This window comes from Cydia amplana, chromosome 2 (genome assembly GCF_948474715.1).
Source record: "Cydia amplana chromosome 2, ilCydAmpl1.1, whole genome shotgun sequence".
NCBI lineage: Eukaryota > Metazoa > Arthropoda > Insecta > Lepidoptera > Tortricidae > Cydia > Cydia amplana.
This window is the reverse complement of record NC_086070.1, coordinates 16,447,105-16,466,620: the sequence shown is the minus strand read 5'-3', so window position 1 is coordinate 16,466,620 and position 19,516 is coordinate 16,447,105. Positions and strand designations below refer to the sequence as shown.

Genomic DNA, 19,516 nt, shown 5'->3' with positions numbered 1-19,516 from the left:
TTCATTCGTCATCAGGTCATCACATGCCCATACCACGCTATGCGATTCGCTCTTACTTTTTCTACTATGGGTGCAACTTTCAGGCTTCCTCTTATACTCGTATACTCATTCCTTATCCTATCCATTCTTGTCACACCACACATCCATCTTAACATTCTCATTTCCGCTACATGCAATCTCTTCTCATCCGTCACCTTTAGGGCCCAACACTGATCCATACATGACGACAGGTCTTATGATGGTTTTATAAAATTTACCCCTCGTTTTCGAAAAATCAGTAGCTCACCAGCAAAAAGCAGTAGATCAGTAGATATTTTTAAAATCAGATAGATTTACTGCTTAATCAGTAGATCTGGCAACACTGCCACTGCCACTTCACTTCTGTCAGCTGTCACAGTCAAAATAAATGTCAAAAATGTCACTCACCTCGGCTATGTTCCGAATCACGCTCACAACTTACTCACAACGCTCACAACGATTACAGTGCGAAGGTCTCGTATGCCCGTCTGTTACGTTTCTATAGATATGCATTCGGCAAATTTTTAGGATTAGCAACACATCAAATGTCATTTGAACAAAAAGTTTTTTGACTTTTTTGTTTGTGGTTTATTGTGAAAACCAAATGAAAACCGAATGGCTATTGGCTACATGTATGTAGGGTTACCAGATGACAGGAATTTTCCTGACATGTCAGGAATTTTAGCCTTTTGTCAGGAATGGGGACGGAACACGAAAATGTCAGGATTTTTTTGAATTGATCAACTTAATTATAAAGTACCTTTTTATTTACTTAAATTAATCAATTAATGAAAAACATTGTAAAAAAATAATAAAGATCCACTCAACTTATCAATAACTTCATAATTATTAATTAACAAATCTTTAATCAAGCATACATATACATGACGCGCGCAGCTCAGCTCAATCGGATGGCCATCGCTAACACGGCTAGAGACCCCCCCCCGTCGTCTTCGTGAAAAATATGAATGTCAGGAAAAATATTCGGAAATCAGGAATTTTGTCAGGAAATTCTAAATTTGTATCTGGTAACCCTACATGTATGCGTGTTTTATTGAAGGGTAGAAGTTTGTGCCTATGAATAACTTTTCGCGTTACGGATTAATATGACTAAAAGAATCTCTTGAAAGTGACAAAATGGATGAGAAAATTATAAACTCATGCCCTAACTGTTCTCAAACATACAGTTTGAAAAGTAAGTTGTTTATTTATGTAAGACAAAAAATCCACAAATCCTTATAAAACTCTCTTATTACACTTTTTCATTTACCTACAGGCTTGGCACCGGAACCGAAATCAAACATTCCTCTTTTCATAAAATGTGGACACTCCATATGCGAATGTTGCGTTCGCAACATAGTACAGTCCGGCGAGCCGATAGAGTGCAAGATATGTCTTCGGACGATGGAGATCAAGACTACGGATATCGCGAAGCTGCTTCAGAATAAGATACAGTTGTACAGTCTGTTCCCTGTGAATGTGAATGTGCTGGGGGAGCTGGCACTCAACATGATTGTGGTAACTATTGTGAAATTATATATATATTTCATATTAATACATTTTTTGCAGCAATGTCAGCATTCTTGTGGACCAGGTCAAATTGGCTTGTAGTGAAATATAGTAGCAATAGTAAAACATTTTACTGCAGAAATCAAGTAGGTACATAACACAGCATGAGTACCTATAATAAAAGTGTTCATAGGCGAACTTGAAGCTCCGGCTATCTTCCAGCTATCCTTTAAACAACTGATAGAGATAAATGAGGTATGTCAAAATAAACAAATCTCATAATGATTATAGTTATTAGAGTTGTGCTGTTCTCAAGAACATTCTCCATTTACTGTGGGAAATATTATCCAGCGAGAACATTCCTCATACAAAAATTGTAGTCTTCAGTTACGGTTATTATTTTATTGATGGAAAATTGCACATAAAATAAAATGACTCAAAGAATTACTTAAGATTAACCTTGAATAAAATATAATAAATTAAACCTCATATCATCATTTAGCTCAAACAAATGGTATGTGTACTTTGATAAACCTTATGAATGCTTTTGTACATTTTAGAAGATGAATCCCATGCAGTAAATCAAATATTTGTAACCAAACAAATTCTTCCCAAATGAACTGCCTTCATGGAGCATTTTTGCATTTTCAAATGGGTGGTCTCAATAACATAGCTTGTTTGGAACCTAATAAGGGTTTCCTGATGTCAGAAGGATTTGAATGTTATAGTATTTATTATAGGATTTGAATGTTATAGTGTGTTAAATATAGATTTCTTTTTAGGAAAAGCCTGAAGTAGAAGAGAAGAAAGCAAAAGAATATTTTATAGATTTGCAAGCCATACTTGACAGCACTGACCAGACTCAAGGTATGGTGGTTTCACTCCTTTCTTGATGTAATGTAAGATAGGGTAATTCGTCAGTAATTGGCCACCCTAAACTAAAAATGAATTCTATTCACCTATATACAGAATTCATTTTAGTATAAGTTTTCAATAACTGGCCAGCCTTCAATAACTAGCCACCTTATACTAAAAAGAATTCTGTTTATAGGTGAATACAATTTATTTTTAGTTTAGGGTGGTCAGTTACTAACAGGTGGCCAGTTACTGGCGAATTACCCTATATTAAACTTACACATGCCAATTACTAGGATATGTTAAAAAAAACCTATTTACTTCATCAATGTGTCAATAGTTACTAAACCAGTGACCATGGTAATCAGTATGGTAATAGGTTACTAAATCACTTTTGTGATTATTAAATTTTACTATCATGTAAATATGTTATTAAATAATTAGCAGGTGTTGAAAATGAATTGCACTCAAAATTTTATATAATACAAAAAAATCCTAAAGTAGATATATAAAGTTGTTTATCAATGTTGTAATTAGAAAATAATACCTACAAGAAAGTAAAAAAAAATTGGTACAAATACTTACAAAAGTTCAATCTCTAACAATAATTAATGAATAATATAATTTTTTCAAATTGTCACAGATTGCTGTTAATAAAAACTCTTAAACTCTGTACACAACAGCTTTGGGTAAAAGAGTTATAATACAAAAACTTTAAAACTGTTTGTTTTTGTCTAAAATATTTACTTTTGTCATATAAGGTACCTCAATAGGTAAAATCAAAGATAGTCAAGTCATAGAACTGAAGCAGCTATTCATTTTCATACCAACTTTAATAAGGTAAGTTAAATGGAGGATTTTTTTGTTTTTCTATATTCACAGGCCAATGCTTAGAATGTCACAGTGCAACAACAAAAATGTGCCAACAATGTGCCACTGTCATATGTGCCTCTTGCTTCGAAAAATCACACAAGAACTTTGTGGTGTTCAAGAACCATGTTCTGCAGAATATTGAACTACAAGTAACAACGAATAACTGCCAAATCCATTGTCAGAAATCGCTGGAGTATTACTGTAAAGATTGTGCCAAGTCGGTTTGCATGGATTGTCTGATGGTCGGTTCGGAGAAGTCTTGCAAGAACCATAATGTGGTGCCTATTGTTGAAATTGTAAGTTTGCTTATATGTTCAATTTTACAGTTTAATACATATCATAGAAAATGAGATTAACCGATTCTAAGTTAATTGGCAGAGAAAAAAATATATAATGGTGAACTTTGAAACAGTAAAGTTTAAATAAATTAAAATAATTAAATAAATAATACAGTAGTTTATTACAATGTGCCACTGCCACATATCGCAATCGCATCAATTTAGTATGGACCATTTTGGATTCTGAAAATATCTAACTTTGACGTACATTCCTGACTTTATATTATTTACTTTATTTCAGGGATATTGGGACCATTTAGACACTTATTTACATATTCATATCAATATCATAAACTTCCGTCAAATTCATAATCATTTGTCCCTATCGGCAATTTTGATATTTGAGTTTACTAGAAAGAGACAAAATTTAAACAAAAGGTTTATCAATTATCATCACATAACCTATTTCTGCTTTTTTGTACTCATGTGCATGATATACATTAGACAGCCTAAGACTTCTATTTGTAACACAGGATTGGCAAGTAATTCATACATATAATAAGCTGCAAGTCAAAGTAAAGTTAGCTTGAACCTTAGATGGATCAACAATTAAAGTCTGACCGTACTAACAAAATGTGTATAATAAATCTTGTTCTTTGTTGTAGAATGAGAAGTTTTTGTCAGATTTACGTGAAATACTTCCCGAAGTTGACGCTACATTCCGGAGGCTAACCAAAACCGCAGTTGTGAGTATTATTTTGTGTAGGTCTAAATTGTATTAAACTTTCAAAACCATAATCAAAATATTGATGGTAAAGTAGGTACCATCCCAATTTGAGCAATGCAGTATTTGGATTTAACACTAAACATGTATACATATAAATATATTTGTACAACTATACCATAGTCGACAGTTCTGATCGTTTGTAAAGCTTTTTTCACTATTATAAATGTACCCCACCACAGATTTTTATATTGCTGGAAGCAAGTCATACTTAATCTTTTTAATTGAATGTAGGACATTGGTCACCAACTCATCAAGATGGACGACGACAGTGGGTCGCCCGAGCTCCTTCAGGTGACGGCGAGCATCGAGCAGCATTTCTCGAAATTGCAGGCGGTAGTGCAGACCCACCGACAGGAGGTGCCTTTTTATATTATAATTATATACAGTATAAACAAAATGTTTGAAAAACTTTAACTCAACTACGAGAATCGTAAAAAGAACTTTCTTTTCTTTCAAAGTTGGTTCAAAATAAAAATAAGTAAATCTATGAAAATGCACCAAAGTTTTTTTTTTTTTTTTTTTTTTTTTTTTTTTTTTTTTTTTTTTTATATATAATTTACTTTCAAATCATTGGTGCTTTAATTTCTGCATTTTTGTTCAATTAACATTACATATATGCTTGAATTGGAAAACAAAATGGAGGATGATCATTATTTTTATAGAGGTACTATCATGGGTATTTACTATTTACATGCCAAGTAGGCAATTAACGATATTAATATTTCAATCGTATTAACCTTTTCGACGCCGTGTCAAACACAAAAGCTGTCAGTTGGGTCGATATGAATTATACTTGTACGCGTGTGTGTCGTGACACAAACATACTCACATACATAGACTGTCAAAATCATAATCCCATAGTCGCGTACAAAGGCTGGATATAGTGGAACACAATTTTAAATAATGTGGCATTCAGTGAAATTAATTCCGTCACCTTTCAAGTCACATGTATGACATGAATATTTAAATCAAAGGTTATAATTTATAATTGGTCGTAGGTAATGGAGAACATCTCCCGTCTGCGACGCATCGAACGCGAGTCGCTACTCCGCGTCAGAGACGAGGTGGCTACCGGTATCAAGCAGTCCAAGCAACTCATGAACACGTTGAAGTCGGCTCTGGAATGCGAGAAGATACAAACCGTAATTATTACTAGTGGCAAAGAACTTGATTGAAGTATCGTACCCCGAATTTGACAGCTGAACTAGGTGGCGCTCTATGGCGCCATGATGTTTTGTGGTATTAACTGAATGTCAAGAGTCGTAAATCTACTGTAAATAAGTATCAAGGAATTTGATTTTTGTACCATTTCATACCTTGTCACTGCAACAATGTATGGAATGGTACATAAATTCCTTGATTGTACGTGGCCGTATAGCGATATCTACTTCAGCTATTTCTGTTTTACTAGGCTAGTTATTTAATAAGTTACCTCGTTTTAGAAAATAATCACTGACATTAATGTATTCTCTCCTCCAGACGAATCTGTCGACACTCCTTGCAGAAGCTAAATGCATAGTTGACAGACCGTGGTGTTTGACCAAAGAAGAATCCGACAAGGACAAACTGAAGTATGTACTTTAACAATGATTAACCATTACATATTATAACATTTATACCCCTTTATAGGGCACCTTTAGATTTTACATAGCAAAAATGACACCAGTATATGACATCATCTTTTTGTAAAGTTTTATGAATATGGGGGTAAATCTAAACTGATAGCGACGCTTGGTGCAGGGTGTGCGTGAGCGAGGAGCTGTGTTTGCTGGTGAGCGACTACGTGCAGCTGGTGGGCAACGCGCAGGCGCGCTACGGGCTGCGCTCCTCCCGCCAGCTGGCCGCCGTGCCGCCGCCGCCGCCCCAGCCGGTCTTCCCTCCGACTAGAGGTATTGTCTGATGATAGCTGGGTGTGTGAGCGAGCTGTGCCTGCTGGTGAGCGACTACGTGCAGCTGATGGGCAACGTGCGGGCACGCAAGTCGGTCTTCCCTCCGACAATTTCTAGCGGTATCTTTGGACCGACGGAGTTCGAAGTGCGAGCGATATGTCTCCGTTTTAGCTTGCGCAAAAATGCTCTCATAATTATGTCTGTCTGTTCTCATATACAGGTCACACCAAACTGTCTGTTACTATAAAGCCTCCGTTAAATTGTATCGTATGGAAAGTTTCATAGTGAGTGATATCGAAAATAGTTTCAACGACAAATCAATATATTTAAAAATGCACTGTTAAATAGTACCCATTCTACCCACTTGGACAATATTTAAACCTAATAAGTCGTGTTTTAGGTCCCGAGTTAAAGAAAGCTGCCATTCAGACAGTTATGCCATTGCCATTTGCCGAAAAGAAACCGTCGATTGAACTAAAAGCAGGTAAGCATGTGATTTATTTGTCAAATTAATGTAACTGCATCTGCAATCTGCATTAAAATGTACACGCTGTTTCAATCTTAACCTCAACCTTCATAAACCAAATAAAGTAGCATTTTTTGCTTTCTCAAACGAAATTCATCCCAATTTGCTATAGAACAAGGTTAAAAATAGAAAAAATGTGTATGGTGTGCCTGACGAGCTTATACCGCGGTACAAACAGCCATACTAAGCAATAGGCTAGATGACAAATTTTCATTTATGGTATCAATCAATCAGGTTTGTTTTTAGGATCAAATGTCTATATGGGACCCATTGCATTAAAGCAATAAAAAAGTCAGAAATGATAGTCAAAGTCCGACAGTCGTACTTCACTCGCGAAACGCCTCTAACAAATCGCTATATGAACGTGACGTCAAGGTCACTGAGATCGCATCTTGAAGTATGAACAAAACAAGAAAATTGCATTTTTGTCGGTGAAATATTGCGTTTATGTATATAGTTGTTATACAATCTTTTTTCGGATAAAATGTGAGGAATCGAACGGTACTTATCCTTACTTATTTCGTTTTTGAAAGTTAAAAAAAAACTTAAATTTTGAAACTTTCTGGTGCTGTATTTTTGTATTATTTCCATATATTTTTTAATATCCACAATATTGTGATAAATTGCTCATTTGCTATCTACTTTACTAGATTTTGTTATAAATTTTAACACGTGTCATCATCCCTATAATGTCTGGAAACAGTTGATAATAGTCGACCAGATTTAATTAACTGACAAATAAATAAATAAACCGAATCTCATTGCAGCCATATATAAATATGTGTTTTTAGTTATAAGTTATATTTTAAAATATGTTTTATGGTTTTTAGGTATTTTGTCGATTGGCCACCTGCCCAGTTGCCTGATAAAGATTTTTCATATCATAACATAAAAAAATAGTGAATCAATATTTTTTCTCCATTTATCTAGGCTATACCTATATTAAGCGCTTATTTGACAGGAACGCAAGAGCAAGTCCGCATCACCTATATGCAGGACCCTCACCATTTCTACGTGCGACGCGTGCGAGACGACGCGACGCTCTCCGAAATTGAGGACCAACTCCATGAAAATCTTGGACGGTTGACGCGCGAAGTTATTATCTCTATCGGTATGTTTCTATAAAGAGTCGGAACTGACTACATCTATGCAATTGTAGGTATAGTCATCGGCACAGTTTTTAGGGGGTTTTACATGTTAGCCATTTTTATTTATACACTGTGCCTCCTCAGTTTAATTATTTATCTGATGTTCACAACGCATTAGAACCAGTTCAGTGACTAAATAACATGAGAAGTATCTCTTATGCTTGTCGGAGAAAGGATGATCCTAACGGCGGTGGGCGCGTGGGGGTAGTACCTAGATGTATTACTTCACAGCCAAAATAGTAGGTATGCTACCAACGCATGAAATAAACATTCGGACTCATTAACCATACTAGTGCCTACTATATTTCAGTACTAAATGATGAAAAGAACTAATTGCTATTAGAATTTTGCTTATGTTTACATGTTTTATTAAGTAAACCGAAATACATTTAATATTCTGTTTACATAATAGTGTTTCCACTTGAAATAACACAAATTAATATATTTTCATAAAAATAATTTTAATTTGTTTCCTAATAAGTACGATCATTTTGTTGCAGGAAAAATATATGGTGTGAAACACGAGTACCCATGCAAACGTGGGCGCCTCGATAGAATAGACATAGACGAAGCGACGAGCCAGCCCAAATACTGTGTCACCTTCATCGACTTCGGGAACACGGTCAGCGTCAGAGTTGACCGGTAAGTGGTCCTTAATTGCACCTGTTTTTACAATGTTCAACCTTTTATGTCCCTACCAATATTATAAATGCTAAATCTTGGGGCAGAGGAAGAAAACGGAGATGGCGGGACGACCTAGACACATTGTGAAAAGTGGCGGGAATGTGCATTGGACAGAACCAAATGGCTGCAAAGAGGGGGGACTTTGCTCAGCAGTGGGACACTTCACTCTAGGCATAGAGAAAAAAATACATAAGAGTGCTCACTCTATACATCAGTTCAGACTATTAATTTTAGTGTCTACATCTAGCATCGAGTAGCGGAACTATCAGTACTGCTACTTGACAATAGATGTAGCACCGACCGGAAAGTCTTATCTCAACAGCATAAGACTTTCCGGTCGGTGGCTACATCTATTGTCAAGTAGCAGTACTGATAGTTCCGCTACTCGATGCTAGATGCTAAATAGTCTTTTTGGTACTAAAACTGATGTATGGAGTGAGCACTCTATGTATTTTTTTCTCTATGCTCTCGAAAGTAATTCTCTACCTGTCTGTCTATTACCTCTTCACGCTTAACCGTTACTTTTGTAATAATTATGTTACTTCGTTTTAGGCTGCATGAAATACCGGCGGTGTTAGCAGACCGTCCTGCGCTGGCGCTGCGTTGCCGGCTCGCCAACTGCGAGCCCGACGGCTCCTGGCACCCGGACGACACCGCCCTAATGCTACGGATTGTGGACAAGTGAGTTTGTACATATATGTAATAGGTAGCGTGAAGTACCAGCGATGTTGCCAGACCGCCCTAATGCTACGGATTGTGGACAAGTGAGTTTGTACATATATGTAATAGGTAGCGTGAAGTACCAGCGATGTTGCCAGACCGCCCTAATGCTACGGATTGTGGACAAGTGAGTTTGTACATATATGTAATAGGTAGCGTGAAGTACCAGCGATGTTGCCAGACCGCCCTAATGCTACGGATTGTGGACAGGTGAGTTTGTACATATATGTAATAGGTAGCGTGAAGTACCAGCGATGTTGCCAGACCGCCCTAATGCTACGGATTGTGGACAAGTGAGTTTGTACATATATGTAATAGGTAGCGTGAAGTACCAGCGATGTTGCCAGACCGCCCTAATGCTACGGATTGTGGACAGGTGAGTTTGTACATATATGTAATAGGTAGCGTGAAGTACCAGCGATGTTGCCAGACCGCCCTAATGCTACGGATTGTGGACAGGTGAGTTTGTACATATATGTAATAGGTAGCGTGAAGTACCAGCGATGTTGCCAGACCGCCCTAATGCTACGGATTGTGGACAAGTGAGTTTGTACATATATGTAATAGGTAGCGTGAAGTACCAGCGATGTTGCCAGACCGCCCTAATGCTACGGATTGTGGACAAGTGAGTTTGTACATATATGTAATAGGTAGCGTGAAGTACCAGCGATGTTGCCAGACCGCCCTAATGCTACGGATTGTGGACAAGTGAGTTTGTACATATATGTAATAGGTAGCGTGAAGTACCAGCGATGTTGCCAGACCGCCCTAATGCTACGGATTGTGGACAAGTAAGTTTGTACATATATGTAATAGGTTGAGTGAAGTACCCGCGATGTTGCCAGACCGCCCTGCGTTGCCGGCTCGCCAACTGCGAGCCCGACGGCGCCTGGCACCCGGACGACACCGCCCTAATGCTACGGATTGTGGACAGGTGAGTTTGTACATATATGTAATAGGTAGCGTGAAGTACCAGCGATGTTGCCAGACCGCCCTAATGCTACGGATTGTGGACAAGTGAGTTTGTACATATATGTAATAGGTAGCGTGAAGTACCAGCGATGTTGCCAGACCGCCCTAATGCTACGGATTGTGGACAGGTGAGTTTGTACATATATGTAATAGGTAGCGTGAAGTACCAGCGATGTTGCCAGACCGCCCTAATGCTACGGATTGTGGACAAGTGAGTTTGTACATATATGTAATAGGTAGCGTGAAGTACCAGCGATGTTGCCAGACCGCCCTAATGCTACGGATTGTGGACAAGTGAGTTTGTACATATATGTAATAGGTAGCGTGAAGTACCAGCGATGTTGCCAGACCGCCCTAATGCTACGGATTGTGGACAAGTAAGTTTGTACATATATGTAATAGGTTGAGTGAAGTACCCGCGATGTTGCCAGACCGCCCTGCGTTGCCGGCTCGCCAACTGCGAGCCCGACGGCGCCTGGCACCCGGACGACACCGCTCTAATGCTACGGATTGTGGACAAGTGAGTTTGGACATATATGTAATAGGTAGCGTGAAGTACCAGCCATGTTGCCAGACCGCCCTAATGCTACGGATTGTGGACAAGTGAGTTTGTACATATATGTAATAGGTTGAGTGAAGTACCAGCGATGTTGCCAGACCGCCCTGCGTTGCCGGCTCGCCAACTGCGGGCCCGACGGCGCCTGGCACCCGGACGACACCGCCCTAATGCTACGGATTGTGGACAAGTAAGTTTGTACATATATGTAATAGGTTGAGTGAAGTACCAGCGATGTTGCCAGACCGCCCTAATGCTACGGATTGTGGACAAGTAAGTTTGTACATATATGTAATAGGTTGAGTGAAGTACCAGCGATGTTGCCAGACCGCCCTAATGCTACGGATTGTGGACAAGTAAGTTTGTACATATATGTAATAGGTTGAGTGAAGTACCAGCGATGTTGCCAGACCGCCCTAATGCTACGGATTGTGGACAAGTAAGTTTGTACATATATGTAATAGGTTGAGTGAAGTACCAGCGATGTTGCCAGACCGCCCTAATGCTACGGATTGTGGACAAGTGAGTTTGTACATATATGTAATAGGTTGAGTGAAGTACCCGCGATGTTGCCAGACCGCCCTGCGTTGCCGGCTCGCCAACTGCGAGCCCGACGGCTTCTGGCACCCGGACGACACCGCCCTAATGCTACGGATTGTGGACAAGTGAGTTTGTACATATATGTAATAGGTTGAGTGAAGTACCAGCGATGTTGCCAGACCGCCCTGCGTTGCCGGCTCGCCAAATGCGGGCCCGACGGCGCCTGGCACCCGGACGACACCGCTCTAATGCTACGGACTGTGGACAGGTGAGTTTGGACATATATGTAATAGGTAGCGTGAAGTACCAGCGATGTTGCCAGACCGCCCTAATGCTACGGATTGTGGACAAGTGAGTTTGTACATATATGTAATAGGTTGAGTGAAGTACCAGCGATGTTGCCAGACCGCCCTGCGTTGCCGGCTCGCCAACTGCGGGCCCGACGGCGCCAGGCACCCGGACGACACCGCTCTAATGCTACGGACTGTGGACAGGTGAGTTTGGACATATATGTAATAGGTAGCGTGAAGTACCAGCGATGTTGCCAGACCGCCCTAATGCTACGGATTGTGGACAAGTGAGTTTGTACATATATGTAATAGGTTGAGTGAAGTACCAGCGATGTTGCCAGACCGCCCTGCGTTGCCGGCTCGTCCAACTGCGAGCCCGACGGCTCTTGGCACCCGGAGGACACCTAATGCTACGGATTGTGGACAAATGAGTTTGGACATATATGTAATAGGTTGAGTGCAGTACCAGCGATGTTGCCAGACCGCCCTGCGTTGCCGGCTCGCCAACTGCGAGCCTGACGGCTCCTGGCATCCCGACGAAACCGCCATATTAATACAGACTGTGGACAAATAAGTTTGAGTATTAGGTGGAATTGACTCCAAAATCATGTTATCTTTTATTTATATTGGTGCTCGTACACAACGCAAATACACGATGCAAGTAAGGCACGGGTTACTTGCGGGAAAAATGTTCTCTAGTTTAATGCAATGGGCTTGGCCGGTCGAAGTATTTAGCAGATGGCGCCATCATCACCTTTTACCACCAAAAATTAAATACTAATAAAAACAGTATAAAAATAGTATAGTACATATATAGAGTGATTTAATAAATAATTATGAGTCAGAAACAGTTTAACCGGTACTAGTACAAAAACTATAATATATGCAAGGATAAATTTAATAATCCATTTAGATTATTTTCAAGTGATTTTATTAGGTAATTCAAAATCACTCTATATTTATACTATACTATTTATACTGATTTTATTAGTATATAACTCTAACAAAATTTTAGTGGTAACTACTGGAATTATTTTTTCCAGTAGTTACCACTGGTAACAATTTGGTGGTAACTAGTGGGAATAACCCGAATTGTGTCAAATTTTTGTTTTTTTAATGCCCTGGATGCCAAATCGCCTTGCCAAATCTCATAGAAAAAGGGGCAAGCTATGATGGCGCCATCTATGCAAACCTTTGACAGTTGCCAACCCCATTAATCGCGTAGGCTTGAGTTGCGAATCCATAAATCAGGAACAAAGATGTGATAAACACCTTTACCAAGATTCGAACCCTGGACCTCTTTCTTCGTAGGCATGGTCAGTGCCGACTAGGCTCGGAGGCCGTTCATTATAGTTAGTATTAGACATGGGCGAAATGTGTCAGTAGAGGGAAAAGATTGATATATATCTTTTTATCATTGGGATATGTATCACTCTTTTATATCTTTATATCCGTGTGTAACAGTCGTCCCGCTCGCAACATCGGCACTTGCTGACTTTGAGTCATGAGAGAGAGAGAGAGTAGTTAATTATAATGACGCGTCCGAATCCGTCCGAACGACCGCTGTCGCTCGTTCGTGTTACTTCGGTCGATGCGCGACCGAGACTTCGCTTATCGCTTTCATAAATCGTCGCCGAGGGAGTAAGACGTACGGATATACTGATACATTCGGATTCGTAAAGACAAGAAGAGTGATTCATGAAACGAGAAAGATATATATCTTTTTAGGGTTCCGTAGCCAAATGGCAAATAAAAAACGGAACCCTTATAGATTCGTCATGTCTGTCTGTCTGTCCGTCTGTCTGTCCGTCCGTATGTCACAGCCACTTTTCTCCGAAACTATAAGAACTATACTGTTGAAACTTGGTAAGTAGATGTATTCTGTGAACCGCATTAAGATTTTCACACAAAAATAGAAAAAAAACAATAAATTTTTGAGGTTCCCCATACTTCGAACTGAAACTCAAAAATTTTTTTTTCATCAAACCCATACGTGTGAGGTATCTATGGATAGGTCTTCAAAAATGATATTGAGGTTTCCAATATCATTTTTTTCTAAACTGAATAGTTTGCGCGAGAGACACTTCCAAAGTGGTAAAATGTGTCCCCCCCCCCTGTAACTTCTAAAATAAGAGAATGATAAAACTAAAAAAAATATACGATGTACATTACCATGTAAACTTCCACCGAAAATTGGTTTGAACGAGATCTAGTAAGTAGTTTTTTTTATACGTCATAAATCGCCTAAATACCCTTCATGGGCGAGTCCGACTCGCACTTGGCCGCTTTTATTTATCTATCACTCCGAAATTACCCATGTCTAGTTAGTATGTGCACGCAGCTCGGCGGTGACGCTCCACGTGCGCCGCATGGGCGCGTGCAGCGAGTGCGACGTGACGACGCACGCCGGGCTGAGCGCCGCGCACGTGCTGCGCTTCCACGCCCGGGCCGCGCTCCTCGACCCCTCGCTCCCGGTCAGTACACACTGGCCCTGATCACAAAATAGATACAGTACAGAAATCAATCTACATACAAAGTGCGCTCGAGCAACGCACACTTAGACACTGCTCACGGACACGATATCTCGGACCGGTTGGGACGAGCGCGAGTGCCATCCGCTTGAGACACGCGTCTGTGAACTTTTTTGTGCAATAATGGAGAAACAAAAAAAAGTTATTATAACTGTTCAGTGGACGGTTGTTTGAATTCAACATAAAACGATGAATTGTCGTTTTTTAAGCTACCAGTGGTTTCAGAGAGGTAAGTAAGTATCTGCTTGTATTTCGATGGTTCGTTTTAACGTTAAACAGAACAGTTAGGTAGGTAGGTACCTATGCACCCCGCCCCGGCCACTACTAGATACGAGTGCCACTATCACGTTACTATTACTACGATAGTTTTTTGTGCATAAATCATAGTTGACAACCCTAGAGCGACCGCCGAGCGTAGGTATGAAAAGTGAAGTACATACATGTGATTGACTTCTGTACTGTATCTATTTTGTGCCCTGATGGCCACAGACTCTAGTATTTCGTTTAGGCTCAAATAAGCAATGCCTTTTAGTGGGTTAACCGCACAACACTAATGTGTTGTAATTCAAATTGGCTTGGCTTGTAGCACATGTGTAACAGCAAAGCCAACTAACTAGAGGGGTTGTTGCTCTTAAAGTTTTACCTATATTTTTTTCAGGCTAGCCTTTTCTCCCTCTGTCTAGGTACTATGTTAGTAAATGAATGAAATCTTTTATTTCAGGCAACTAGTGGCCCATACATAAATACCTTAAAACTAGCATATAAAAAAAACTAAACAAACACTAAAAAACACATTAAATTAAATTAATTATAAATTCCAATTAATTGTAAATTCCAATACTATACTTTTTCCAGTTCTGCCATCCGTAGTGTCTGTATATGTAAAATAAACTCATTACTTGATCGCTCGTAAACAATATGAGTCATCTCTCAATGCTGCGCAGTATAAAATTGTAATTCGAGATTCAGTGCTGAACACAAGCTCAGTTTAGTGTGACACGCGCGCCGCCATTTCCGACAAGTTTTGACGGTTAGTGCAGGTACAATAACCAAATATGGTTACCTATTAGGGTGGGTCACTTGTGTATGGAGAAAAAAAAGTATTAGTTATCCTTCGGGCACAGTTACAAAAAGTTGCGTAATAATGCCAATAAACAGTGTTTCAAATTATTCTGTAATCGAAATTCATTTTCTGCCTCCGGATCCATTTCAAAGTTTTCATATAAATATTGTTATATTTTGTATGGTCTGCGGAGTATATTTATGTATCGTCTCTTTATTCAAACTTTAGCTAAAAAGTTATACCATTATTAGCTCGAAATAGCATGGTAAAGGTTCAGAGCCATAAATAAATAAAAAAGTACTCAAAAAGAAACATTTTTTTTTCACAATGTCCATACAAGTAACAAAAATTTTAACTAAAATCCGGAGGCAGTAAAATTAAAGCTAAAAATAAAATAAAAATACGTACAATAATTAATTACCAAATGGCACCTTTTTTAACTGTGCCCCCTAATAAATTAAAAAAAAGTAAAAATGACCCACCCTATTACCTATCATGTATTGTATTTCCTTGTAAACTAGGTGTTAATAAAACTACTACATCTTTGACATAATCATATTTGACCACTTCCGTCACTTTCTATTTGATGCTGACTGCAGTGTATAACTGGCTTACAATCTCGTTGTCACAGTATCCGGAGGTGGCGAGCGCAGCACCGCTGCGGCTGCAACCAGCGGACACCACGCTTCGAACAACGAGCGGCGCCGACGTGATCATCACACACGTCGTGTCGCCGGACAAGTTCTACGTCAGAGAGGTATGTCCAACCGTCTATGGTAGCTTTCTATGGTGACGACGCAGACCGCAGTGCCTTTAGGAGACAAGCATGGTGAGGTGTATTAGCGTGTTGCAACCAGCGAACACTACGCTTGGAACATTGAGCGCCGACGTGATCATCACACACGTCGTGTTGCCGGACAAGTTCTACGTCAGAGAGGTATGTCAAACCATCTATGGTGTTGCTATGGTGACGACGCAGTACCTTTAGGAGACAAGCATGGTGAGGTGTATTAGCGTGCTGCAACCAGCGGAAACTATGCTTGGAACAGTTGGAACATTGAGCGCCGACGTGATATTCACACACGTCGTGTCGCCGGACAAGTTCTACGTCAGAGAGGTATGTTAAACCGTCTATGGTGTTGCTATGGTGACGACGCAGTACCTTTAGGAGACAAGCATGGTGAGGTGTATTAGCGTGTTGCAACCAGCGAACACTACGCTTGGAACATTGAGCGCCGACGTGATCATCACACACGTCGTGTTGCCGGACAAGTTCTACGTCAGAGAGGTATGTCAAACCGTCTATGGTGTTGCTATGGTGACGACGCAGTACCTTTAAGAGACGAGCATGGTGAGGTGTATTAGCGTGCTGCAACCAGCGGACACTACGCTTGGAACAGTTGGAACATTGAGCGCCGACGTGATATTCACACACGTCGTGTTGCCGGACAAGTTCTACGTCAGAGAGGTATGTCAAACCGTCTATGGTGACGACGCAGTACCTTTAGGAGACAAGCATGGTGAGGTGTATTAGCGTGCTGCAACCAGCGGACACTACGCTTGGAACAGTTGGAACATTGAGCGCCGACGTGATCAGCAATGCAGCAAATTTAAAGTTAAAGTTGGCTTGATAGAAAAAAACACGATAATATGTATAATTTTCATTTCCAATTGCATATCGTTACCCTGCATACTACTGCGGTATAATTTTTACGTGACAAGCAAATAGAAGTATGTTTTCAGAGGTATTTAGGTAAAAACGTTAAAACCCGCGCGATGGTCATATTTTCCGTCATTTGTTCCCTTCTAATTTCCTGGCCTAATGCCCTACGCCCTTTCTTAATGGTGCAGTAGTACCTTGATGTGACGGGTACAGTACAACTGAGTCTATCCTTAAGCGATGTGAATGAGAAGTATGGGTATATTAACTGAACAATACTTCTTACTATTTGCACCGGCTATAAAGTTTATAAATGTGATCTCGACGCGAAGCATATATTGCACAAAGGCAGTTAGATTAAAACTATTGTATCGTTCAAACGTTTTTAGGGTTCCGTAGCCAAATGGCAAAAAACGGAACCCTTATAGATTCGTCATGTCTGTCTGTCTGTCCGTCTGTCCGTCTGTCCGTCTGTCTGTCCGTCCGTATGTCACAGCCACTTTTCTCCGAAACTATAAGAACTATACTGTTGAAACTTGGTAAGTAGATGTATTCTGTGAACCGCATTAAGATTTTCACACAAAAATAGAAAAAAAACAATAAATTTTTGGGGTTCCCCATACTTTGAACTGAAACTCAAAAAATTTTTTTTCATCAAACCCATACGTGTGGGGTATCTATGGATAGGTCTTCAAAAATGATATTGAGGTTTCTAATATCATTTTTTTCTAAACTGAATAGTTTGCGCGAGAGACACGTCCAAAGTGGTAAAATGTGTGTCCCCCCCCCTGTAACCTCTAAAATAAGAGAATGATAAAACTAAAAAAAATATATGATATACATTACCATGTAAACTTCCACCGAAAATTGGTTTGAACGAGATCTAGTAAGTAGTTTTTTTTTTATACGTCATAAATCGCCTAAATACGGAACCCTTCATGGGCGAGTCCGACTCGCACTTGGCCGCTTTTTTTATCTAGCAGTGGGCGTGTTTCAGCTCATGTTGCATTAGTAGGTATATACAATTTCTATGGTGTCGTTTCAGAGTCGCTTACAAGAGGACTACGTGAAACTTTGCGAGGAACTGAACAACGCATACGACGTTCGGGACGAGAGCGATCTCATCTTCTTGCCAAAGGAGGGTTAGTTTTTTATTTAGTTCCCAAGCTACGTGAACGTAAGTGCTTAGATAAGACTCGAACTTGACGTCTCAGTACTACTATCGACTTCATTGTTCGGTTGATGCAAGATCAAGATATTTACTTCGATATTCAAATTTTGTGATCATATGAACTTTGACGTCGGAAGCGCTGGTGGCCTAGCGGTAAGAGCGTGCAACTTGCAATCCGGAGGTCGCGGGTTCGAACCCCGGCTCGTACCAATGAGTTTTTCGGAACTTATGTATGAAATATCATTTGATATTTACCAGTCGTTTTTCGGTGAAGGAAAATATCGTGAGGAAACCGGATTAATCCCAATACGGGCCTAGTTTACCCTCTGGGTTGGAAGGTCAGATGGCAGTCGCTTTCGTAATAACTAGTGCCCACGCCAATTACTGGGAATAGTTGCCAAGCGGACCCCAGGCTCCCATGCCGGGACAACGCGAGGAAGATAATGATGATGAACTTTGACGTCGATTTCGTTGGTAGTTTGAAGTGACTTCATTAAAATGGTATTTTGTTACGAGGCAGGTTTGGTGTGCGTGGCGCTAGTGGGCTCGGAGGCGGGCGCGCGGTGGGCGCGCGCGCAGGTGGTGTCGGCGCGCGCGGCGTCGGCGGTGCGCGTGTGGCTGCCGGACTCGGGCCGCCAGCTCGCCGTGCCGTGGCAGCGTCTGCGCGCCGCCCGGCCGCGCTTCACTGCGCTGCGAGCGCTGGTCAGTCAGTGGTGTAGCGTTTTAATAGAGTTTTTAATCTTGAAAGACCATTTAAAATCTAGAATTATTTAAAGGCCCCAGTGCACAGTGGTGAAGGATGGGCCGTCCCACGCCGGCGCCATTGTGTACGGGGGCAATGGTATACGATGGCGGACGCCTGGCCGTCAGTTGTCAGCGGTAGTGGGCAATCGGGAAGTTGTCGGTTTTTTTGGCACACTTCAAAGGAATCGTGGCGTACCGTGGCCTGTGGTGTTCACACGGTCGCCAGTGTTTGTTTAGTTTGACGTAAATACGCTGTCAGTTTGACAGCTGGCTGGAGAGACCCGCTGTTGTGTATATTATATGTATATGTATATGCACCATTGTGTGAACACCTACGTGATGTTAGCCTACAGTTGCGCATTGCAAAGCATGGCTCGGCATGGACATTCTTTCACCACTGTGTACTGGGGCCTTAATGGGCTGTCGGGTTTATATTTACTGAATCGACCTTCCCACAGGCAATTGAAAGTCACCTGGCGGGGATAACCCCAGTCGGCGGGCGCTGGCCCGAGTCCGCCTGCGAGCTCCTCGCCCAGCGCTCCGGGCGCGCGCTGCGGCTGCTCGCGCACGACGCGCGCCGCCGCAGCCTCGGCGCCGTGCTGCTCGACCCGGCCGCCGGCGCGTGCCTCAACCGCGAGCTGCTCGCTAAACACCTGGCTACCGCTGACGGGTGAGTGACTAGCGACTGTGCAGTTTCAGGAC

General features: G+C 40.9%; 1 protein-coding gene across 1 annotated transcript; it reads left to right on the top strand.

Annotated features, from left to right (window-relative positions):
• The first annotated feature begins 1,077 nt into the window (after nucleotides 1-1,077).
• On the top strand, nucleotides 1,078-19,488 carry LOC134656453 (uncharacterized). Its single transcript, XM_063511989.1, has 18 exons — nucleotides 1,078-1,213; nucleotides 1,295-1,536; nucleotides 2,310-2,394; nucleotides 3,265-3,551; nucleotides 4,199-4,279; nucleotides 4,552-4,677; nucleotides 5,319-5,462; nucleotides 5,800-5,891; nucleotides 6,061-6,209; nucleotides 6,610-6,693; nucleotides 7,697-7,846; nucleotides 8,384-8,525; nucleotides 9,120-9,248; nucleotides 13,987-14,119; nucleotides 15,871-15,996; nucleotides 17,945-18,041; nucleotides 18,591-18,772; nucleotides 19,273-19,488. Exons 1-18 carry the CDS (start codon nucleotides 1,156-1,158, stop codon nucleotides 19,486-19,488), a joined length of 2,523 nt encoding a protein of 840 aa, XP_063368059.1. The 5' UTR covers nucleotides 1,078-1,155.
• The last annotated feature ends 28 nt before the right edge of the window (nucleotides 19,489-19,516 follow it).

Bases quoted from the DNA above. Each gene is read 5' to 3' on its own strand.
- LOC134656453 (XM_063511989.1), top strand. From the start codon at position 1,156: ATGGATGAGAAAATTATAAACTCATGCCCTAACTGTTCTCAAACATAC. The intron at 4,280-4,551 runs GTGAGTATTATT...AATTGAATGTAG, and splicing joins GGCTAACCAAAACCGCAGTT to GACATTGGTCACCAACTCAT. The intron at 4,678-5,318 runs GTGCCTTTTTAT...AATTGGTCGTAG, and splicing joins TGCAGACCCACCGACAGGAG to GTAATGGAGAACATCTCCCG.